Source organism: Manis pentadactyla, chromosome 13, assembly GCF_030020395.1.
Source record: "Manis pentadactyla isolate mManPen7 chromosome 13, mManPen7.hap1, whole genome shotgun sequence".
Lineage (NCBI taxonomy): Eukaryota > Metazoa > Chordata > Mammalia > Pholidota > Manidae > Manis > Manis pentadactyla.
Window position 1 is genome coordinate 8,950,710 of NC_080031.1, and position 26,257 is coordinate 8,976,966.

A 26,257-nucleotide genomic window follows, 5' to 3' on the forward strand; every position below is an offset into this window, starting at 1 on the left:
GCTGGGCAGAGGCTGGGGAGGGAAGGCTCGCCCTCGGTCCCTGCCTCCCAGGCCTCCTGAAGAGGCAAGAATCTCATAGTGAAATCGGCACAAATACAGAACGCTAATTAAGATAGTCTCACTCTGATCCTTATGTAATCCTGAGAAATAAACAGAACCAATATAATCTATCCCTGTTTACAGATGAGAGAAACTGGCTCAGAGATGGCATTATTTGCCAGCTGATACACAGATAAGTGGTGGCAGACCCAGAACTTGAGCCCAGGTCTGACCCAGGTCTGTCTGGTTCCAAGTCCAGACTTTACCCCTCCGGACCACTCTGTGTCCCTTGCACATGCCCAGTGAGAGACCCTTCCAGCCAGGTGAAAGGCAGGACCAACAGATACAATGAGCCACACAGGAGAAACCGCCATCTGCAGCCCAGACACAGGTAACCCTTTGGAATTTGGAGGCTGGGGGTTGCACAATTTGATGTATGATTTCCTGACAAATATGGACCATCTCCATTTGGGGATTTTGCCAGAAGAGAATATCAGCTCTCTTCCCTTGGTGGAAAAAAGATGAGCAGCCTATCAAAGAAGTCTCCCATCTTACTATGTGAACTAAAAATTCAAAATGACAGTTTAGCAAGACCTGGGAGTTTGGATTTCTTGATCTAATTTTTTGCTTTACACTAAATCAAAGAAATCTAGGTCCACGTTAAGAAAAGCAAATTAGCACTAAGGGCATCATTAGTTTGTTTACCCAGCATAAAATTATGTTGTAATTGGGAATGTCAAGTAACATAAAAGGACTAGGTGATTTACATTTCCTTTTTGATTAGAGGATTGTATCTACTGTGCTCAAGGAAGGAAAATCTCTCCCATTTAGCTTTTGAAGATCAAGGGGTCATTAAATATGCCATGTTGCCAGTATTTTTTTTTCTTTTTTTTTGGTTAAGACTGGGAGGTGCTTTACAAATTGAGATTATCATTGGGAAAGAATGTCCTGATTTTGTGTGTCAGGGGGGTGGGGGTGGGGGGCCTATGCACTGATTATGGACTGGTTCACTCCCCTTGGCAGGACCATATGCTTAACCTTTTATTCACTCAGGCTGCCCTACAGCTTAAAGCACACGCTGAACTGTCTGCTGAGTTTAGTGTGCAGGGACCTGACAGCCAAGACAGTTTGAACAAAGAGCTTTTCAGTGAGCCTCCATCTGATTCTCAACGCTAGGGACTTTTCTACAGTACATTCAACAAAATCTACAAAGTAAAAGTGAAGTGAAAAGTAAAAGTAAAAGGAGGATGAAGCTATGTGGGTATTCAGTCTGGACTGCTTTCCCCACAAAAGGGGCAGGATGAGGCAGACAGTGCTCAGGCGATGAGCATCACTTCCCTTCCTAGATAAACAGCCGAAGTGTGAAATCAGTTTTAGTCTCACCAGCTAAAATACTTACAGTGTGCATAAGTAATAGTTTCCCTTGAACCACAATGATTCACTGGCTTAACATTATTCTAACATTTGTTTTTCAGCATTTAGAAATTAAGGATCCCCCCATTTTCATGCTGTATTTCAATGAACTTAGATAAGAAAGACCTTTCTGCCCTTATGGGTATAGTGTGGAGGCCTGTGAGCCTGGGATATGTCTTTTAACATACAGATAGTAAAAGGAAAATCATAGGAGAAAGATGGAAACTGATTTCAAGATGACCACTAAATATAATGAGTACATTTATTCTAATGAAGGACTTGACATTTCTTTTTTGCTTTGGGCAGCCAACAGCCACTAGAAGACAAATATTCAGACCTCCGATATGACCCAAACTGGAAGAATAAAAGAAGGGAGGGCAGGTTATTGGCTCTACACGCAGTACCCGAGTCTGTAGACAGCTGTACAGAAAATCTGCCTTTGGAACCACTCTATCCTTCCAAGGAGACGTCGATGGAACTCCCGGAGGAGAAAGGCAAACAGGAGGGGAGCCCACGGAGCGAAGCCTCTTTACTTGGTAGTGAATTTTTAAGCCCAAACTATGAGCGTGGCGCCCACGGCAGCGAGCCGTTTTCCGGGCTGAGCGACAGTGACCTGGAAGCGAAGTCCAGCACCTTCTCTCGGTACTTTAAGAGTTCAAGTTCACATAATGAGGTTTTCCTGCCAGGATCCCGTGGCCCTCGGCGGAGGAAGTCCAGACAACATTTTGTGGAGAAAAACAAGCTGACTTTGGGATTACCCACTCCTAAAACAGACTCTTACCTTCGACTTCACAACAAAAAGAGGGGGGAAACTCAACCAGAACAGGTACGTAGCGGCTCCTTAAAAATCTCTTCCAAGGGCTACCCTGGAATTTGCGTTCATGTGAAATGGCTGGGTACCACTTCCGTTGAGAATGGTGATGATGCTGTAACCACTGAGAAAGGCCAGTGCCCTATCCCATGCCCCTCTTTGAAGAATCGAGAATCATTCTGCAAATTCTTAAGAGCAAAATAAAAGCCATCGATGGCTTATAGTGCTTCAATTCAATTATTCTGTCCAAAATGTTGCCGTTCAAGGAACCACACTATTTTTTTAATTGCACACTTCAGTAGACAAAATACAGGACTGAGGGTTTGAACCTGTGTTGGCTGCCTTTGTTTCCACTATAGCACTGGTTTTCAACCCTATTAAATGCCCCCAGTACATTGGTGGTGACGTGACACACTCATGTCCGTAACAGCAACTTACATACAGGTCTTCTCAACTCACATTCTGCGTACGTATAGGGTGGTAGTGGGAGGGGGCAGAGGACAACATATGAGGTATTTTACTTTTAATATCCAGGTGATTCTATTCCCTTCCCAACCCCCATCGATCATCATTACACCATCCTTTATTCTGCACAAATGATGTGATTAAACCGTAGTCCCCCATCTATAAAACTGGAATAATAAAAGTCTTCCCTTTCTCCTCTGATCAATTTGAGGGTAAATTCTATCTGTGATGATGAATTCAAAACCTGTTGGAGCTAGTAAAAGCCTAATTGTATTTCATGGGTGCCCATAAAGATCCTAACAATGTACCTCTTGGTTGGATATGTCTGATTGGGGAAACAGCTTGAAATTCATCTCCGACTAATGTAAGGTCATTTTCAAATATGAAGGAGAGGTTATGACATTAAATGGGATGCCCTTAGACCCAGTCCCAGGTCAAACTGGTATTATTTAATGTGCTCTAGCTTGTTCTAACCTGTAAGTATTTTCTAATAAAACAAGGGAAACAATTGTGGTGGGTGAACATTTGTGATTTTTTTCTTAATTCAGAACTCCCTTTAATAGTCTTAAAAGAGGATGTCACATCCTTGCCTTTGTAATTAATAATAGAACAAAGGAATTGGTATAGTGTATTTAGCTGAATCATAAAACAAATACTTAGCCGAATTCAAACAGAATTTTCAACATTGGTAGCTTATTTTAAAATATAAATCAACAGCTCTGTATCTGTGAAAAATGTTTATAGCCAATCATTTTTCTAAGGCTTTTCATTTATTTTTAAATGTCTTCTCAAAGGAAGCCACTCTAGAAAGAGAGGTAAGTAAGCCAAAAGAAATAATTTTACTTCCAATAATAAAAACAAAAAAGAGATTTTAAACTCTTTAACTGCTGATTTCTTAATTGCTAATTTTTCTTGGTAGTTATAACCTAATTTACAAACAGCAGTGGGGTGAGTTGATTGTATGGAATTACCCATAGCATAATTTCCTTTTCATTGTGCTAAGGAGGAACCTTTCAAGCATTTTAGTCTTGCTCAGTCTTTAAGCTAGTAAATAAGTCTTTGAAGTGGCCATTGACTTGTCTAGCACTTCCTCCAAATCCTCCAAAGTCTAAGGGCTGATTGCTAATTATATTTAAAATTGTTTCATTTTCTAACATACGTTTCTTTCATTTTACTCTTATTCTTTGCTTGACCTACAGTGATATAATGATGTGGGTAACTTGTTTTATTGAAGTATAGTCAACATAGAATGATGTGTTCCTTTCAAATCATTAAATGTGAAATATGTGTGGGTCTTTCTGCCAGTAGATTGTATGTTCCCCTCATAGGCAAGAACTATACTTTGTACTTGTTTTTAATCTTCATAGTAACCTGCCTAACAACTGCAAAGGCTCAGTAAATATATGGGAAATAACAACTATATGTCTTCCATCACCTCCCAACTTGATTCTCTTTTGTATGATTTGAAGTTTATGAGGGGAAATGGTATTTCTAGAGCAGTGGTTTGAAAGCTTGGCTGGAGAGTAGATTGACCTGAGAAAGCAATTTTTTCAAAGTGATTCTTAGCTCCACCCAAGCCAGTTTACCTGTCTGGGTGAGATCCTGAGCATCAATAATTTTTTTTTTTTTAAGATCCTGAAGTGATCCTAATGCAAACTAGGTTTGAGAAGCATTGTTCCAGACAACAACAGTGGTTCTCGCCTTGGGCTTCACATTGGGATCACCTGAAAAATGAAAAAGAAATACTGATTTTTCAGCCTGGAGCCTTGAAATTTTGATTTAATTCATCTGGGATGTACTTTTAGCATGGGGTTTTTTTTCAAAGGCCCCAGGGTGATTCTAATATGTCACCAAGATGAAGAATCACGGACGTAGAGCAGTGGTTCTCAAACATCAGCGTGCATTAGAATCATCCACAGGGCTTGTTAAAGCGAAGAGCTGGACCTAACCCGAGGCCAGGTGGAGGGCAGGGCTCAAGAATGTGAGTTTTTTACATGGTTCCAAGGAATGCCACTTCTGCTGTCAGGGCCACACTTTGAGAACTACTGATCTCTTTTCCTCTCTCACTCAAACTGTAAGGTGCATATGAACCACCTCAGGATCTTGTTAAAAATACAGATTTTGATCCAGTAAGTCTGGGGTGAGACTCAGGAGTGTGCAGGTGATGCCGAGGCTGCTGGCCCAGGACCTCGCATGAAGAACATAAAGGGCCTTTTGGAAACCTAAAGCCAAAGGTATAAGTCAGTACCCATAAGAACACTGGCATTTTCAGGGGTTGATAGGATTGCTCTGTTGATGGGACAGGAGGTAAAAAGTTGAGGTTGGGATAGGCTTGGAGGCTACTGTTTCAGATTAAACATTATCCATCTGGAAATTTTTCTGTTTTCCACTTCTCATGTCTTTGAAAGAGATGACAAGTGTTTTACAACTAGAAATGTTGGAAGGATAAGTGAGATCTACTGTTAAGTGAATAAATGTCACTTACCATAACACAGCCGAGAACACCCAGCTTTTTAATGCATTTCTTACAAGCATCCATGCCTAGCTGAGTTAGACAGGGTCTTAAATAGTGTATTGTATTTGGAAAGATTTGAAAATAAGTCTGAAATGTTTACAATATCCCAATAAAAATGTCAATAGTTTTTAAAAAAAAATAAAACTGGAAAATATGATTATTAAGTTCACATGAAAAATAAGAAAAAATAAAGCTCTGGAAATTAAGATTCATGAGAGAATCAATACCTACTAGATAGTACAGTATATTCTAAAGCCTCAACAATTAAATATTAGGGTAATATATAATACATATACAGATAGAAAAATGGAACAACAGAAAAGAAAGCCTAGAAACAGAGCCAAATTATATATGGGAATATATGATACCATACTTTGGTTGGATAAAATAGTATCTCAAATCAGTGAGGAAATGATATGGGTTATTCAATAAAACAACTGAGTAGCCATCTAGGAAAAAATTAAGTTGGATCCATACCTCATATCGTACAAGTTCCACATGGATCAAATATTTTATTTTCAAAATTAAACCATAAATACACTAGGGGAAAAAAACAACAGAGAAGTTCGCCTATAACCTTGAAATGATATAAAGTCCAGAATCTATAAAAAATTGATAACTCTGACCACATAAATATGAAAAACTTCTGTAGGGAAAAAAGCACAAGTCAAATTTAAAGAAGTGGAAAATATTTCTAATTCATATCATGGACAAAACACTAATATCTCTAATATATAAAAAGCACTTAGAAATCAATAAGAAAAAGACCAAAATCCCAACATAAATATACGCAAAAGCTCTGAATAGATAATTCACAGGGAAGTGGGTACATAAGGACATTAAACATGAAAAGATACCCAATATCAGTCATTATAAGAGAAACACAAATCAATACTACCTTGGGATTTCATTTTTCACCTATAATTAAACCAAAAAATATTCTAAATGTTTAATAAACCTGTGGGCAAAGAAGTATAGTAAAGCTGGTGAGAGAATAAATTGATATAACCAGTATAAGGGACTATCTGTTAATATCTACTTAAAATACAAATACATATACTCCTTGAAAAAGTATACACAGTGGCTAAGAGTATAGACATTGAAGCCAGGCTGGTTGGCACTACCATCTGCTAGCTGTCTGACCTTGGGCAAGTTGCTTAATGTCTCTGTACCTCAGTTTCCTCACCCTTAAAAATGGAGATTTTTAAAAAATAGTTTTCTCATAGGATGAAGATTAGATATATAGGTTAATATATGTAATATGCTTACAGGAATTTGCCTTGTTTACAGCATGCACTAGGTAAGTGTGAGCAATTATATTTTTATTTGCCCCAACACATTCCACTCTTAAGAATTCATTCTAGTCAAAAGTACACAGTTTTGAAATAACTCCTGTACAAGGATATTCAATTCAGCCTTTTTTGTAATAGCAAAAGATTGAAGACCACCCAAATGTCCATCATTTGGGGAATACTTAAATTAAGGTACATCCCTAACAATACCCTATAGCTGTTTTTAAAACATGAGGATGTTCCTCATGAACTGTTATGGGTTACTCATCAGGATTAAGTGAAAAATTAATGGTGTAGAACAATGTAAACAGCATTATAAAGTGGAGAAGAATAAAAACACATATCATATTTTGCTTGGTATGCATAAAAAAGTGTGGAAAGATACTTGATGGTCAACTTTAGAGGGTGGAAGGGGAACAGGGTCGGAGCACAACTTTTCACCTCATACCTTTTCATATCTCTTGTTTTTGAAACATGCCTACGTATTTACAGTATACAACATTTTGTAGTATCCGTTGTCACTTCACACCCCCTCACTGCTCAGGGTCTCTTAAATTGCATTTTTGGCTTATAAAAAATAGGTCAGAGTAGAACCATTGATTCTTAAATTGTTCCACAGTGTTTTTGCCATTTTTCATAGATCTGTCGATCATACATTAACATGCACTGGCAAAATCTCCTTTGGATACCGGATAGATCTTTATCACATGATGTGCCAAGCAAGAAATGATATAAAAATCAACACACACTAGAGGGCACCTCAGTATCACAGTCAGCCAATAACTCCATTGCTGAAATCCAGTGCTTGCTTTTATTCGCGGTTTGTTCAGTAGCCAGAGTATTTGTCTGAAACTCATTAGAATTTGAGTCAATTACGTCTACCATTAAAAGAAATTGTGTCTTGAAAAATGAGCTTCCTTTCTATCTTGATTCTAATGTGACTTTGAAGGCTGAGAAAGGTAAAATTTAGTATAGGTTCAGAAAAGAGCGGAAAGTGCTTTTCATATGTTATTCTTCTCTTCCCTTGCAATTTCTTGGGAAGCAATTACAGATACTTTGCAAATGTGAATATAGAAAGGTTATTCAATCATCTATAGTCTTCAAGACAACATAAAGTACTACACAGAATCCACTGTCTATTTTGAGGATCAACATACATGTGTGGCTGCTGCTGAGACAGCGAGTCACTCAGCCAACAGACGTTTATTGAGCACCATCTGTGTGCTAGGTACCCTGCTCACTGCTTGGGATGTGACAGAAAACAGGACATACAGAGCCCTGTCTTCAAGCTTACATGCCAGTCATGTGACAGAGACAAGAAGCAGGTAGAATTGTTTCAGGTACGGATAAACACAGCGGGGCAACAGTGTTATGGGAGAACACAAAATGAAACAAAATACAACACTGGTCTGGGCGTCAGGCAATCATGGATTAAAGCCTGGCTCTTCAGCGTACTAGGTGATAGTATTACTAGATATTTGAGCAGGTGACTCTTTAAACCTTACCTTCTTCACCTATTGTATGGGGTCAATTTCTGCCTAGGAGAGCTGTGGGAAAAATCAGTGCAAAGCTCCTGATACTATGGCAGATGCTCAATAAGTGAAGGCTATTATTACCACTGGGCACCCCTTAAATCATGGGAAAGGAGAGGAATCTGTCCCAGGAATCTGCCCTTCTCAGCAGAGTTTTTATTTCAGGCCACAGTGCCTCAAAATGAAAGGGATATGACTTCAGGTAGAATAAGCACAAAGTGCAGCTGAAAGGGCAGCTTCTGTGCGCTCTAGGAGCTCATTGAATGGTGTGACTCCCAAAAGACGGTCCACAAAGGGGATGCAGTTAGCACACCTCACGCTTCCATGCTATCTTGCAGACTCAGACTCCCCGAGTGGCACACCAGGCCTTCGTGAGCGAGCCCCTTCCTGCCACTTCAGCCTCGTCCTTTGTCACCCCAACCCATGCATCCTCTATTCCAGCCATACTCTGGGAACTCACAGCTCCCAGAACTCCCCAGGGCCACTGGTCATGGACCACTCTTCCCTGTCTTGTCTTGAAAACCTTATCCACCTTTTGAGATGCAGCTCAAAGGCCTCTGCCTGCATGAAGACTCTCTGAACATCCTCTCTCCCACAAGCTCCCTCATACCTGAACATCCACCACAGCTCCCACGGCAGCGCACTGCACATTGTGTTCGTGTGTCTGCACATCTCTGTGTAACTCTGAGCTCTGCAAGGGCAAGGGCCCACTCATCTCTGAATTCCCACAGACGGGCATACAGTAAGCCCTAGCGAAATCTTTGATGAAGGACTGTAATTTTTAAAGAACTTTTCTTTGGTCCAGAATTTTATTATTTTCAAAATGAGAAAATAAAGAAAAAAGACCATCTGGAGCTTGTGCTATTGACCTAAATCTGGAATTTGACATCAAAAGACAAATTGGAGCACCATTATCTTTGGAGCCATTTATTAACTTGGTAAATCACAACATCTTTCTTAGCATTATTTCTCCCCATTAGAGTGAGGTTACAAATGTTTGCCTTCTACTACAGACCAAATGGGATATTGTATGTGAAAGCTGTGTATGATCACATAGCCCTCTATAAGTTTATATTTATTATTGAACATTTGATTTGAATTTAGTCTCCTACTCGATATGATTAATATCTAAATGACGTATTGCTCTTTTTTCCTGTAGTTTTAAATTTAGTGCAACTTTTAGTTGTCTATAAAAGCTTGACCTTTATTTAAATGATGATAATCTTTTTCTCATATTTGGTTATAAACACAGAGTTCTTTTTTATAGAATTCTTCCAGTTTGGTGGTGTTTTTGAGTCCCACTTCTGTTATACTCAAAAAACTATTCTTCTATGGAGTAGGCACTCTGTAATGTTCATTGATTGATAGATTTTTTATTTTTCCCTGTGCAACCACAAGAGCACTTACTTATGACTGCATAATTTAAATTGAACTTTAAGGTTTTTTCCAATACAATGCATCTTTGAAGGCATCTTTCTGCATGTACTATTCAGCACTTAGTTGCTTAACCACCAGTTTGCATGATCTAGAGGGTGACACTTCATTAATTCAGGGTCACTGATAAGGGATCCAGGAAAAGAAAACTTTCCACATAAGTAAAGCATGCCCTTTTGAAAACCAGAACTTTAACATAATTAGTCATTTCTAAGGGTAGCTCTGAAAAACGTGTACCAGAGAATTCCGTGCTCTCTTACCCAGACCATATTGCCCTCTGCCATCATAAAGTTGGCAGCTATGCTGTGGGAATGATTTATTGCCTCTCTGTGAAATGCCCCAGTCTGCTCTGTGTCTAAAGTCATTTCTCTTGCTGTCAGTGCATCTGCTGTTCAGAAGCTGCTGGCCTCATGGGAGGCAGGCATGCAAACAGTCAGTACCAAGTGGTAACTTGCTATGCTAGAGACATGGACAGTTCCCAAAGGCACCCAGAAGAAAAAGCGGCCAAGTCTATCAGGGGAAACCAGAGAGGGCTTCATGGAAGAGGCAATCAATGAACTCATTCTTTAAAAAGAAGTAGAAGGTAGCAGGCGGAGGTGGGAGCAAAGACAGTACAAAGGGAGCATGTGCAGCAGTGGGAAGGCATGAAAGGACCTGTTGAAGTGGACGCTGCTGGCACAGGAGGAACCTCTTAGGAGCTCATCAGGAACCGGTCATCGGTCAACTGATCAAATAAAGTGGTTAAAGCGGATATGAAAAATGCTGACCATCCATACTTGATTTTTGCTTTAAAAAGAATGTCAATATACAATAATTTGCCAATCTTTTGTTGAGGGCCAGGCCTTTCCCATCTGTGTGTGTCCTGAGCACTGGGGTAATACATTATCTGCCTCACATCAGCTTGAGAGAGCTGTGCTTCCATTTTTGATTTCTTGAAAGCAAAACTTAAAAAGCCTTTTAGAGACAATCTAAGAACACAATCTTTCTTCAGTTTTTATGACCGCTCCCCCTCGTACAGCTGCCCCCACCCGAGTTGTTATTTTGCCATTTGCTTTATTAGGGCATCCTTAGTTATTTAACTTGGTTTTCATGAAAATAACAATGCTCTGTTTGTGCTCAGGTTATCAAAGCTTTAAGTAAATGTCATAATTTTAACAACACACACAAGGGGAACAGGTTTGGGAACAGATGTGAAAGACTCTTGGTAAACATGTAACTCAACTCAACATGGAAGTAACGAGGCATAGAAGGGAGCAGCCGGCGGGCCCTTCCGCTGTGGGCATTGGGTAACTCCAAGGACTGGAGGGTGGTGCTCAATCCAGGGAGTTAAATGAGGAGGAGGTGGGTACTGCCGCGTTGTGTAGGACCGGTCATGAGGATGCGAGCGGGGGCCTTTGGGATAGAGGGATTGGCAGGTGCCTGCCTTGTAGGCCCTTACATGTCACTTTAAGGTGGGGACGCTCTCAGAATGTGGTCGCTGGACCAGCAGCATCAACAGAAGAAGAGAACTTGTTAGAAGTGCAGCTTCTTGGGCGTCATCCCAGACCGAAGTGAAACTCTGAGATGAATCCCAGCAATCTGTGTTTTAATAAGCCCCCCAAGTGATTCTAATACACACTCAAGTTTTAGAACCCTTGGGCTAAAAAGTTAGGCCTCTCCTCTGCATGGCATGGAATAACTGAAGGATTTTGCTCCTGGAGCAGTTTGAATGCTGTGACCATCCAGTGTCACACTTAGATATTCTTAGTTGTATTTCAGAGAGTTCAGGTTGCTGGCTAAATCGAGCTTCATGTAGGCTGTGTAACATTCCTACACAATGTAAAACATTCCTAAAAATCTTTTGCATTCTTAAAAATGGTGAATTGTCTCATCATCGGCATACATTTACTCAGAGTTTGCTGTGCATCAGGCATTGTCCTAGGTACTTGGAATACAGCACTGCACAAAACAGACAAAAATGCCAGCCCTCATGGAGCTAACTTTCTATCAGGAGGAGACAGACAATAGACAAAATGGATAAATCCCTGTACTCTCAGGGCAGTACAAGTGCTGAGGAGAGACATGAAGCAGAGCAGAGGGATGCGGAGACCTGGGGTCAGGGTATGTACCATCTAACCAGGTCACAGAGGAGAGGGGAGAGCTCCCCAGGCAGATATTTGAGGAAAGAGCATTCCTAGAAGAGGGAACTACAGATGAGAAGGAAGGGCTGATGGACCTGGTCCTCAAGAACAAGGACAAGGGGTGGAAGAGGAGGGCCTACTTTCCGCCTAATTTTGTTGATGGTGGATACCTGGTTTTGATAGAAAGCACAGATCTAGCCAGGTACACAAGTACATTACATGCGTCTGGTGTAAATGGACAGTTCAGAGAGCAATGTGGATTGGTCTTTTCCCTCAATGATACTTTGGAGCATATATGTGCCAGGCACATCCATAACCACCATGCCACCTGTGTGAGGGGCACCCCTGCAGCTTTAGGGCATATCAACCCTGCACAGAGAGTCCCTTTTTCCTGCCTTTATGGGATGTACAATCTAGAGGGGAAAGGAACATAATTACTAGGACGACACTTGTTATGAGAGGGAAAGTACTACATACTAAGGCCGAGAGTTTAGTTGCTCCCACTGCAACCTCTGAAGCATCAGGAAGGCTGCCTGGAGAAAGTTATTTTTCAGCCAAGGCTGGAACAGAAACAGTGAGTGGGACTGGGCAGAATAAGGAAGGCGAAGAGGCATTTCCGGGCGAAGAATGGACTATGCACAGACCAGAGAGAAGGGTGCACAGGGCCCTGCGGCAGAACTGCAAAAATACAGCTGAGGAGAGCAAGAAGCCAGGGCTAAGGAAGCAGAGGACACGGGACCCTCTGAACCTTTGAAGATTAAGGCTGGTGGAAAAGCACTGAAGGGTTTTAAACAGGGGACTGGCATAATTAGTTTTGAGCTTTTCAAAGCTCAAACATCGTATATAGAAAGTGAATGCAGAAAATAATATATCCAGAGGTTCCAGGATCATGAATTTCTTACTGACCACACACTTGCTAAATACATCATGAGGTGTTCCGTAGAAATGGAGAAAGTGACCAACGGCAGAGCCAAAACATTTTATGTGTTTCATCTCTAAATAGCTGAATAATTAATACAAATCCAAATTCTAAAAAATTCAAACAACCGTGCTAAACATCCATGTGGGAGCCTGACAACAGGCCATCCGTATTGTCATGCCTCCGCCTGTGCACCTGGCCATGTATAAATACAGGCAGCAGTGATGTTAGCGGGCAGAGACTGGTACAGGGAAAAATGTATTAGCAATGGGACACAATTAATAGTGCAGATCACTCGCTAGCCCAGTGAATCAACACCCACTGAATCCAGTAATCTTGCCCCCAAAAAGAGGGATTCAGTGACAGAGGTGTTGGAATGATGGTTAGCAGATGCTACATTTGAAGATCAGACTTTCTGGCCTATTGTAATTTGGATATGTGCTTGTTACTATCATCAAGGAATAACAAAGAAACTAATAAACTAATGTGGGGCTCCCCACAACATCTACATAGAAAGTGAGTAACAAAAACCAACATCCAGGAAAAAAATGAGCAAACCTTTCAGTGACTGCAGAATAAACAGTATTTAGGCTTGTTTCAGTGTGTGTCTATGCAGATGCACAAATTCACATACAGCTCTTGGTAAAGCATCAGGTTTTTTGTTTTGTTTTGTTTTTTCCCTTGGTGCTGAGTCTCTAAGAACCTAGTGAGTTTCTTTGAGAGAGGTTGCAGCCCAGTCTAGCTCAGCTGTACTCAATCGGAGTTGCTTTCCTCCCTACAAACCCTCACTTCAAAGCAAGGAACATAATGTACGATTTTTTAATGGCTCTAGACCCAGGCACTCAGGCTCTCTGCTCTGCGCCTTACCTCAGTGTAAACACCTAATCAAGATTGCCTGCGCTTCATCAATAGCAGCCAAATGCAATTCGAGAACCACAAGCCTTTGAAGTCCTCCCAGCAAAGGCCGGTTTTCTAGTCTGGGATAATGACATGCCATGATTGCTGTCTTTGTTGTATCTTTTCAGTAGAGAAGCAATTATAGATCCCAATTTAACAGAATAGACATTACACAGCTTATGATGCTCAAAATGCAATTTCATTTGATCATTTTCTCGATTTGATTGGTATTAATAGAATGGTTCACAAAAAAAAAAAAAAAAAGAGCTGGCCGAGGTTGTGTCCCATTCCACTTTCAAAGAGATAATGTAGAAGTATGCTTTACTGGCCCCGAGGCTCTCACTGGGGAGATGCAGACACTGAGAGCCACCAAAACAGCCTTGTGGATGGAAATACTGCACGTCCCACATTCTCGGGGTAAGGAAGCACAGGATCTTTTTAATTCGTAAACTGTTTACTGGAGTTATACAAGGGAATCTCATCGTTGTGAACCAAACAATATCGCCACTGAAAAACTGAATTACCTAAACCAAGTGCCCTTTGCAAAAGCCAGGGAATCAAACATCCTTGTGGCGGATCTAGAAATAAGCCCAACTGCTCTTTCTCCCAGGCTCCAGGTAACAGTCCGTCCAAGGCATCGCCTGACGGAAGCTTGGAAAAGGATGATTTCCTTGCCTGCTTAGGGAGCCTGTTTAGATTTTTGTGCTCTCTTGGCCTTCATTTCTCCTCCAGGACAGAGTTGATTTTTTTCTTGTATATGAGTTCTGTTTCCTTTTTAACATTGTGGCAGTAAGGGATTGGACTCTGTGCGATAATGATGACAAAAGTTGTGAAACCTAATATTTGCGGTGTCATTTAATGTTTCTTGCACCAGTCCTCTGAGAGGGACGGAGAGATGGAAGCCTGAGACACGCTTCCTGACCTTGGGCAGCAGCATTTCTGTTTCAGCACAAGGTCACCTGTTTCACGGTGGTGCAAAGCTTTCCGTTTGCGGAGTAATCATTGAAAACCTGTTGATTATGTCTCCTTGTAGTCAGAAAAATTCCATGATCAAATAATACGTTAGGCTCCTCGTTTTAACAGTGAAAATTCAAGCATGAAAACATTTTATTTTCCTGGTTTCCTATTTTCAGATGAATCCTTATATCTAAACTTTCACACCATCTATTTGCCTTTTCTATATATATAGAAACGAGTACATATATATATATATACAGTAATTGTGAAAGGGAGGTATTTAGTTAGAGATCAGGTTACACCCAAAAGAAATGTTATCTTGCTTATGCCAGGGAAGACACAATGAGGGATAAGGAATGAGGTTATCTTCATTGTCAAACACTTGTTTATTACTTGGTATTTAACAAATATTGTTGCCTCTGTCTGTTGAACGGCATAGATACAAAGTAAAGGTAAGCAGCACCAAGAGGAGGATTTGAACACAACACGAGAGATTCTAAACCTTATTTACTATCCTGTGTTTTGGCTTCCTGCTGTTCATACTACACAGCCCACCAGGGGAAATTTAATAACAAGTGTAAAATCCTGAATCTAAGTTTAAAAAGTAGTTCTATCCACCTAGAAAGCGGGGAAACAGCATTTCTAGGTGACAAAGCAGAGTGGCCCATGGAGCCCGAACTGAGTAACCTGTCCCGGGAGGACTGGCCGTGGGTCCTGCAAATAAGAAAAGGCTTAGGAAAGGCACCTTAGCTTCTAACCGTTTAGGGCTATGGTCTGAGAGATGGATTGATTCTGTGCTATTTCATGGAGCAGAAGGATAGAAATCACAGGAAGACATCATTGTGCTCTAATAAAGAAGAGCTTTATAGCATTTAGGTTGCTCAGTGATGGAACAATATGCTCCTCATCCATGAAACAGAGATGAAGAGAGGTACCATTTTCCCCCAAGGGATGGTGGAAAGGACCGGGTCTCCAACAGAAGGGGAATATCCACAAGCCTTATTCCATGGAATATCCTTATTCCATTTCTCTTCCTCAACCGATAGTAGGTAGGTCTTTAAATTTATACCAACACTGACAGGTAACTCGTGCCAGCAGGAGAGCACGTGTTTAGGCAGGAGGGCATGGACATCTCCTGGGGATGGGACAGGTGTATTAGAGCTTATACTGGATTGCATCCAGGATCTCTGACCAGCAGGAAGACTGTATAAATGTAACTTCGCTTTCTGAAATGCTACCTGATGGCTAGAACGCCACACGGCAGAGAGACAATCCAATTTCTTGATTTAAAACCGGTAGCTAATGGAGCCAATGAAAAGCCTCCATAACTTGGGGACCTAAATCCCATGAATAATTCGGGGACCTAAGTCCCACAAAGCTGCCCCTTCATCAGTGGCTCCCAAACCTGGATGCAGATTAGATCCACCTGGGGAGCTTTTAAAAAAGCATATTGACATGTGGGGCCATCCCTAGAATTTCTAATTTAATTGGTCTTGGATGGGACTAGGGAACTGATATCTTGTTATTCTAATATCTGAAGTCACAAACCACTGATCTACAGCATGCAAATTCAGTGAGTGCCGAAACTACAAATTCTGCAAGTCAAAGATGGTATTTCTAAGTGAGCTAGTTTAGCAAATGTGTTAGGTGGGCAGGCTCTGGAGTTAAGACTGCCTGTGTCCTCCACTTACAAGCTATTGATCCTGAGAAAGTTACTTAATCTTTCTGTCCCTCAATTTTCTCATTTGTAGATAAAAGGGATAATAATAGTACATACCTGATAAGGTTGTGGTGAGGATTAACTGACATATGCTATGTGCTTAGGACTGGCACATCATGAACATTCAGTGTACATTAAATATTGTTGTTATAGCCATGTTACAATGTTATTTCCAAATATTCATTGTTTCCTTCCACATACTCAAACTTTAGTTGCTGCATCCGGTTCAAATAGCTGGTCTAAAACTGGGTCCCTTGTGTATTGAGCATTTAAAGTAATTAAGAGTTTGACCTCATTCTCACATCATGACTAAAAGAGAAAACAGTGTTGATTCCCATTTTCCTTGGGAAGTAAAAATAAAATGAAATGCCTGCAAAACCTCTTTCCAGAGTACAGACTTGTGTCTATGGCTCTCAGACTAACAGGGATCCAGGTAACATGTTATATATGTTTTACCCTCTTAGATTTCCTACCCCATCAAAGTAACTGCCAAGACGTCTATTCAGAATGCCAGAGAGACTGAGAAGGCTGCTGCCCATCATGAAGACAGATGCCACGATGGAGCCCAACAGCTAAAGGTTACCTGCTAGGCTGAATGTTAACTGTGTCTCAAGGGTTACTGCTGAATATAAGTAATGCTCATGACTGACTTCTTATCACTTAAGGGTTTATTCTTACATCTGAGAACAGTTACCCATCCTTTGATGGGTAAGCCTGGCTTCTGCCCAGATGGGCACTGCTTGCTTAGCCAGCCAATCCTACTATTTTCTTCCAAGGTTCTCTTTTCTAGAGGAAATTCATCATATCCCTCTTCAAACATTTAGAGTTAAAATCCCACACAGAAATGCATGGAGAAAGTGCAGGGGGGGAAAGACATAGTTCCAAAATCTGGCCCAATTTTGGGCTGTTCCCAAGTCTGTTTCCTTTTGGACTTGACGGTTCCAGGGTGTCTCTAGGTGATGGGGAACATGATCCTAAAAAAAAGTAGGAATCCCTAGCGTCCCACACTGAACCCTCATTTGCAGAATGTGAAAACCTAGTACCCAATAACTGAGCATGACGACATCCTTTTTTTGGCCTATGGGTTTACTACTTTGAAATCATAATGTGGTTTTAGGGGAGATTTTTGTGAAACTGTCCCCACTGACTATTTTTTCTAGAAGAAAGAGAAAAGGCACTAGCAGCTGATTTCTTCTTGAACGTGTGTGTGGAGTTGTGTGAGGCAGGCAGTCTTGCACCAGGCTTTATCCCTGCTTCAGCAGGATGAGCCCTCTGAAATCACCTAGCCTCCAGAGCCTGCTGACATCATCAGTTAAAACTATGCACGGTGGTCAAAGTCATATGAAAAATAAAGTTCATTCAAGGTTCAGAGAAGTCAGAAATGAGGGGCCACCCAAATCATCTTCTTTCCGCTACACATGGCCTCCAGGCCGGTCTTAAACTTACAAGAAAAAGAAAGAAAACAATCGTTCACCCAGAGCTTTCTGAAAGCTGATGCCAGGGAGACCACACCCAGAGGCTGAGGGATGGGGACTGATGTCTCGTGGGACTGGGATGTAAAGGACCGGCCTATGAGCAGACCTGATAAGAGCCCAGGATGCCGGCACAACAGGATGGAGATGACAAGGAGACTCCTGGAGGCTTGGCGGGTACTATGGGTGACGGGCTGGGTCAGAAGACATGAATTTCTGAGCCTTCACTTGCCCTTCACTTGGTGCATAACTTTGGACAAATCTCAACCTCCTCCAAACTTCAGTTTCTTCCTTACTAAATGAAGTGTTGGCCAAAATGAATTACAAGCTGCAAAATGCTATCTATGATTGTGTGACATTTACCTCTAGTTACTTAAATGATTATAGAAAACATATTTGAAGCACCTAAGGCTCTTTAAACCTATAGCTTGCATGATAGTCACTACAGAAAACTGTAGGATTCTCAGCCAATGATAAAGTAAAATTACAGTGCTTGGTTCATAGCAGGGCCCTAGACAGGGCCAGGAAAAATCTTTGTATGGAAGAAAATAGGAAAAGCTGCAGACTGCTGTTTATTCTGCGTGTGCTAGAACTCTGTTTACAACCCACTGCTGAATGAAGACAAGAAGGAGCCAAGCAGCTAGAGACTGTTAGAGCTGACATGACAGCACCACGGGGCAGCCCAAGGGATGTTTCCCTTTCTCTATTCAGAAAGGATTTGCACCCCACCCCCTGGCCTGGCACTCAGCAGGCAGACACTTCAAGTCGCCCTTCTTTCTCCTCTTCAACTGCCCAGATCTGATGCCTTCTCCCTACCTGAGGATGCCCCAGCCTCTCCCACCCTGTCCCATGCCCCCTCTCACTCCTGCCCTGCCTGGGGTCTGGGCCACTTCCATGTCCTATTAGCTTCAGCCTGTATTTCTCTTGTACCAGCCACACCATAAGCTCCTTGAATGTGAGGACGGTTATTTTTCTATCTCCTAACACAATCCTTTGCCTGAAGCTGGTGCTCAACAAATATGTACTGCTTGATCTAAAAAAAAACATTTAAAAGTCTTTCAAGGGAAAATGGGCCCCATTTGAAATTTCTTTCTCAAAAGACGATTTTAAAAGACTCTAATATCCCTAAGTAAACCTAAAGAAAGCTCTCACTGATGAGAAATATCTTTGCATGAAATCAAAACAATTCACACAACAATATTTGCTGAGTACTTACTGTATTCCAGGCACTGGGGGCTAGGTGCCTGGACCATAGACATGGTTTTAAAAAAAGAACAAAAAAAACCTTGAAAAAAATAGATAAAACTTGATGAAACTTTTCTTTTAAAGAAAAAATAATAATGGCCCCTACCCCTGAGGAGCTCAAGGTGGGAAGACAGCTACAGAGTTTAGAAGGAAGACAGTTATATAATCATTAGAATACAATAATATGAAAATGAGTTTTATATAGTGGGACTAAAAGAGCACCTATTCTGCCTGAAAAAGACAAGAGAAATCTCCCAAAAGGAAATAGCATTTGAGCTGACCTTAGAAGGACGAATCAGAATATCGGAATATGTCAAGCAGACAAATGGGAGCAGAAGTATGGAAGTACAAGAGAATGTGGTGTGTTCGGAGTCTCACATATGGTTCCATAGCTAAAGGAGAAAGGATTTGGGGGCGGGGTGTGAAGTGGGGCTGCACAGGTTAGCAAGAGGTAGGAGCTGTGAAAGGCTTTCTGTGTGTTCATCGAAAGAGTTCATATTTTCTCCTGTGGATATCATGAAGCCATTGGCAAATTTTAAGCAGGTTAATGACACAGCCAGGTTGGGGCACAGAATCAGGAGGGACGGGGGAGTGAACATGCACCATTGCATCGTAAGAGTTCACCGGGGGGCTGGAGCTACAGGAATTGCTGCCATGCCCCAGGTGTGGGAGCGGGAGAAGAGAAGAGGGTCAAGGACAGGGCTCTGCAGAGAGTGGTAGAATTTTCAGGGTGAGCAGAGGTAGAGGCAGAGAGCAGAAGAGGAGAGACCGAAGGGATTGCCGGTGAGGTAGGAAGCTGCCCGGGATGAAACTGCCGAGGAACCTGAGGCATGAAAATATCAAGAAAGAGAACAGTGAACAGGGTAAAATTCTGCGGAGAAGACAAGTAAAAAGGTGCCCTGAAAATGGAATGATATGTCCAACACATATGTGCAGTGTCAAATGATTTTTTTAAATGACAATAATACAAATGATATTCATAGAAATATTATCTATGTGTGTTGTGTGTCCATCTGTCCACATATGGGAAGACAATGATGAAAAGTGGCAAAATATTAAAAATTGGTGAGTCTTGCTAAGAATACTTAGGAGCTCTCTATGCTATTCTTGCCATTTTTCTCTAAGTTGGAAATAATTTTGTAAGCTTGAAAAAAAACCAAAATGTTAAACAAAAAGGGGCCCATGGATCTAGCATCTAGGAGGCTACTGGCAGCCTGAGCAGAGCAGCTGTCGGGGGGGGCAAGGGGTGCCAAGAAGCACTGGACTGCAGGGTGCAGAGGTCAGAATGCGGGGCGGGGAGGTGAGGCCCAGCGCAGCCTGCGTCCTCAGGATGCGTGGCTGTGCATTAAGAGATGAGGTTTAACCGGAGAACGAGATCGAGCGAGGGATTCTTTCATTTTTCTTCCTAGAAACTTAAACACATTTACATACTGGAAAGAATGAGAAACTAGAGACAGGGCAAAAAAAGAAAGAAGATATGCTGGAAACAAGGTCTGTGAGACAATTTAGGCCTATGAATTTTCAATTTAGAAACACCGAGAATGCACGGCCATCACCTTCTTCTCCGTAAGCATCTCACAGATGCCTGAAGACTTTACTTCAAGCCAAGCAGTCAGTCCGCACTTTATCTTTCCACATAGGTCTTGTCCTGAATCATTGTGTTCTCTCCCACAAATCTTCTCAGGTTTTTCCATACCCCACTGCCTCTGTGTACCCAGAACTGGACACAGTGCTTAGCTAAGGGGCTGAACCTTGTTAACCAGCATGGGGGAGCACACGCCTGCTAGCAGAAGCCCCGTCCCAGGCAAGGAGATGTTGTCCATAGACCAAATAAAATGTTCCCCAATTAAGTAAAGCTTCAAAAGGATGAAATAGAATTTTTACCTTTCTTGCCACTGTTAACTCAGTTTTCTAGGGAAGGAAAAGGAATAATAGTGTGAAAGGTGTATAGGATTTTAGACTAATTAATCTCAAAAGTCTTTATAATCACATCCTAAGTAATCTTCCCACCTTTCCAAGAGCTACTAATTTGGTTTTGCCTCCAACACTATCAACAGAGCTGTGCTTCTCTTATTCATCTGAACAGAGTCCTTCCTTCCTGATGCTGAAAGTTAGAGCCGGTTAATAAGTGTGCTCTAAATTTCCTTAGTACTATCTGGTGGAATTGAAAACCCAAGCTCAAGGTACTCGTGTCATTGTTAATAAACACACAGAAACTTCTCTGTATCAGAGCTGATCTTGGAGCCCAGGTCAAGGGTTGATCAGAACTCCAGGGCTCATCAGAGTATAACTAATTGAGCAAGAATGGCTTTTGTTTTGCAGCAGGCAAATTTCTTGGTTGAGATCAGAGCATGCTATCGCCCCTCTCCTTACGCAGACGAAAGCCGTAAACAGCTGGACGCTGCCTTTTGAGGGCCGGGGGCAAACTTCCCTCGGATGGCACAGTACGAAAGAACATTAATAACTAAGAATGGGTCTTACTAAGAAATTACCATCCCGGCATTAGGCATCAAGATTCCCTGATGCTAACGCTCCAGGCAAAGTACCCCACTCTGTGTGTGCCCGGAAAACCTACGGCCATTAAGCAGTTATTCTGAGTGTGCAGAGTGTGGACTGATTGTGAGTGTTGATAACAAAAGAACCCCAGTGAGAGCGAGATGAAATAGAAGATCTCCGTGCTGATGGAGATTAAATAGCCTGAGAATGGCTTTGTATATTAACTTCAGGGAACTCCCGTCTTGCGACCTAAAAAGTGACACCTGATGCCTCAATTATAGGGAAATAAATCTTCAGTAAACCACAGGTCTCAAGGAGCCTGCTTGGGAGGTGAGAGAAATCACATCAAGCCCATAAATGCCTTCCTTTCTGGGGACTGAAATGCCATCTCTGGGCACTTATATTTATATGAATAGCGGATTTAACACTTGAGACAATTGAAATTTCATAAAATGATGGGTCCTTGGCCTTGTTGACAAAGCGCCCTGTGAAGGGAATTATTGTAATCTGAACTGTCAGCAGCAAAGGTGTAACGTGATTAAAACCAAGTGGTAACCAAGATTTCAGGGCTGGTGCCCAAGGGAAAAAAATTCCTGATAGGTTGTTTTCTTTTATGGTGGGAATGAAGAGACAGCTGGGACATGTACAGGTGGGTGTCAGCAGAAAAAGAGTTCCTGGTCACTTATTTTTCTAGCAATTAGAAGGCTGTACAAATATTGAAAAAAAAAATGACATTGTCAGCATCAGTACTTCAGATCTTAGCAAAGGTGGCTCTTTTTTGGCCTTCATGAACAGTAATGGCAGCCATGGAAAGAGCTACTGTGTTTCATGAATACACCTATCAGATTATAAAATAAACGTTTTTGTCTGGACATTCTACAGGGAAGGGTGCTCCAGGGCTTATCTATTTGCGGAGCCTTCCTGCCCACGTTTCCCCTATGCAGCTCAGACTGCATAGAAGGAAGAACGTTTTTTAACTGAAATACAGGAAAGGAAATTTTTCTTTCTTAGAGCACTTCAGGTAAAAATTCAAAGTTTAGGGATGCTAACCAGAACCTGGCCAATCCTTCAGAAAGCTCAAATTCTAAGGAGAACATACTCTGAAGCTCAAATGATAAGCCATTCTTACTTAAAAAATCTCATATAAACAGTAATATTGTGTATTACTGTTTTAAATGTAATCTCAACCTTATCATGATGAGATTTCATTAGAATTAGAAAACCATTTATTTATAGAAATTTATAGAAATAGTCATTTAAGAGGAGCCCTAGCCATTATATCAGAAAAGTGTAAGACAAGTTTGAACTCATTGCAGTAATTTGATCATTCTCCATAGCAAAGCTACAACAGTATGAGCAAAATCAGGGTTTGTTCACTTCCAGAATTTTTTCTCAAATGACTAAGGGAACCTGCATTTTTCAATTAACATTGTACAGATATAGGCCACAGAGGTCTTTTTACATTTGTCTTCCGAAAGGAAGAACTATAATCCACTGATGCATATCATCATTTTACTGTTTCAAGTAAGCATTTAATCATTCTTTCCAAAGGCCTCTTGACTCAGATAGTTTTTCACAAAGAAATGAGTGCTTTATTCCTTGGAAAATACGTCTAACTGGCTTAGCACAACCTAGATACATAGTGTATCTACTATACCAGGAGTATATTTTATTGTTACAAGAATTTGAAAAGCATAAAGACTTCAGAAATTGAAATATTTCCCGCAGATGTTTGATTGCCTAAGTGCTGGCCACATTAAGGAACAGAAGCAAAACAACTCTTGTGGTTTCACAGATGTCGTATCACAGCAGAGACAATTTTATAATCCCCTGAATAAAATCTAATTTGTCTCATCTGAAGAGATCATTTCTAGCTTCTAACCTATATGAGTAATAAACCTTGATAATCTGAATTGTATTTCATACTAAATTGTACTTGGCTGTTGGGTAAGCCAAATCACTGATGTTCTTTCTAGTTCAGATTTTTTAAAAACATTTGTCTAGTCAAAATAAGCTTGCACATTTTGATGTAGACTTGCACTTTCTCTGGATGCAGCTCTTTAGAGGTAAAGCTTCATTTTCTCATTTGGTCACATTTAATTTTATGACCTTTTAAGTCAAAAACCTGCCCTGAATATAAAGCCCATTCTAAGTGCTCTATTTCTTCTAGAACATCCACCATCTGAAATTGCCAGGAAGAATCACCCTCACATTGCCTGAAATTTGGAAAGGACCCTCTGAACTCTTTGCATGTCTTTTTTAAGTCTGTGGGCACCTTTCCAGAAGTCTCCACTCCCACTTTGGAAAACACTAATTTAAAATTTGTGAAGAGTGCCAACCTTTTAACTTTACATTAACCAAAAGTATTTTGTTTAGGATTACCAGGAATCCTGGTCTCAATATGAAACTGCAAAATCAAGCAGTGTACTACCAAGAGGGCAGTCATCTGAACCAAGCAATGGCCAGCAACCTTCCAGAAGACCAGCGAAGCACAAGATCCAAAAACTGCATAAACACCAGCCTGGCCTGAAGTCTTTGGTGACTGAAGAGCTGGTGGTCAGCCAAGGAAACCAGAACAGCACTCCCAGACAGCAACAAAATCAAAATAAGCCTACTGATACTTCCGTAAAGCATGAAACAATTGTGATCATGAATGCCCCTCGCAATGACTTGCAGTACTCACGTGCTCTCCGGAGCCAGAATCCCAAAGTCACCTCCAGTAAATTCATTCCACCACCACAGGCTTCTGACAAGGCATTATATAAAAACTCTACTGGTTATCACTCGGTGATGAATGGTAATACAGAAAGAGGACATAAAGACCAAGAAGAGAAAAGATTTTCATACCAGCAGCCACACATCAACACTCTTTCCAACATGGACTTGAACTACGTTAATGAACTTCCTAAGAGACAGGTGCCCCTGAGCCGGAAGGGCTTGCATTCTGTGTCCAGCATCAATGTCAGTGGATCGACTGAAAATAAGAAGCAACCCAAACAGACTTATTCTGAGACAAAGTATAAGAATTTAGAAATATTATGGTAAGAATTCCCTTTTCTCAAGGGGTTTTCTAGAGAAATAAGAAACTGCCGGAGACAGACAGGAGAGGGAGGGTGGAAAGGGGGTTCATGGGTGAGGAGAAAGCCACCTAACAATGTCATTGGCTCTGGTTTCTGCCTGAAATAATCCACTTTTGACACATTTCTTTTCTTTTTCCCTGTCTCCTCTATTTTTCCCACTGTAGTTAAACCAGAAGTGGGAAGGAGACCCCCCAGACAGAGGGACCCAGTCAAAAAAGATCAGTTTGAGTATATTTTGAATTACAAGTAATGTCTGGAGGAAACAAATTGTCTGCAATACCGTCATGGCCTATCCTAAGAAAATAATCTAAAACACAGAAAAATATGTCTGCACAAAAATATCATTTACAGAAATGACAACACAAAACCAACTATACAGAAATGTTTAGGTAGATTATGATATGCAAATCATGTAACCATGAAAATATTCTGGTTATGAGGAAATGCTTCTGCAAGAAGAATATGGTAAGGTATAAAATTACACGTAAGGAGACCTACTATGCTAAAATGTGTACAGAAGAGACATGCACCAAAATGTCATTAGTGGTTATGTCTGGCAAGAGACATTGGGGTTATTTTTAATTTTTTATTCATACTTTCTGAATTGCTCAAGTTCCTATAATGTAGGTGTATTACTTCTATAATCATAAAAAAAGAGTTATTTACAAGATCCCTTCAGGGGACATTTCTTAATGCCATTTAATCAAATGTGTTTATTGCACACCTGATATGTGCTGAATAAAAAATGCTCTGGTTCTAGAGAAGATACAAGAGTAGTGTGATGCATGGTAAGTACCATTCAAAGTAGGGAGATAGTTTTACACATGTGAACTGATCAGAAGACATGTGCCACCCGGAAGTATGGAACATACATTCCATATATGTAAGAAGTTCATATAAATGGAATCAGAGTTCACTTTCTAGAAGAGATAGTGATAGATGGTAGGCATCCTTGTCTTTTTTTCCTGACCTTGGAGTACTAACAACTTTACCGTTAGAAATAATATTTAATTTTTGGTAGCTAGGGAGGGGAGATAGGAAATTTACTCCTATTCCTATTCCATTTATAAAGAACTTTCCTCAAAAATGGGAACTGTATCAAATATTTTTTTCTGCACCAATTAAAAATTTTCCTTTAGTCCTTTAATGTGGCTAAATATATTAACAGATTTCCTAATGTTACACCATCCTTTTCTTCCTAGGATTAACTCGACTTGTACTGTATTTTTAATAAATTGATTTGATTTGTTAGCACAAATCAAATTTGTGGACTTAACATTGACATGCATGAAGTAAGCCTGGCTTAAAATCTTCCTATTTGTCCCTGGCCTTATCTAGATATGTTATCAAAACTATACCAGCCTTATAAAATAAGTTGGGGAATACTCCCCCATTTTACATTCCCTGGATATAAATTTTTTATATACAATTGGAATTATCTATGACTTGAAGGTTTCATAGAATTTTTCTGTAAAACTATGTCATGTGTGTCTGGCTTTGCTTTGTTGTTCGTGGGGAGATTTTCAACTTGAAACAATTCACATTTACTGTGTTACTCATATATTTGGATTTATTTCTACTATCTTAGTTTGCCCTTTCTAATCACTCTATTTTTTTGTATACTTTTTTTTAAGAAGTATCTTCTATTGAACTAATAGATTTCTTTGTTACTTTTTCCCTCTAATTTGGAAATACATGTTATCTATTTCTTTTAACTTGCATACTTAACTAGGCCAGTGTTCAATTAATATTTTTATTCTCCTCCAGAACATATTCAAAACCAATGGGTTGTTCTAAAGCACCTTACTGTTATATGTAATTATTTTTGCCCAGCATTTTGTCCAGCACTA

General features: G+C 40.7%; 1 protein-coding gene across 2 annotated transcripts in view; it reads left to right on the forward strand.

The window, feature by feature from the left end:
* The window catches only part of JHY (junctional cadherin complex regulator), a 55,338-nt gene that overhangs the window by 12,298 nt on the left and 16,783 nt on the right, over positions 1–26,257 (forward strand). Inside the window, exons 3-5 of one of the 2 annotated variants that reach the window (XM_036887642.2) lie at positions 1,759–2,278; positions 16,579–16,692; positions 23,704–24,368. In XM_036887642.2, coding sequence (XP_036743537.2) covers positions 1,759–2,278; positions 16,579–16,692; positions 23,704–24,368 — 1,299 coding nt within the window. The remainder of the gene's footprint in view (positions 1–1,758; positions 2,279–16,578; positions 16,693–23,703; positions 24,369–26,257) is intronic. The other variant, XM_036887643.2, reaches the window with a different exon arrangement.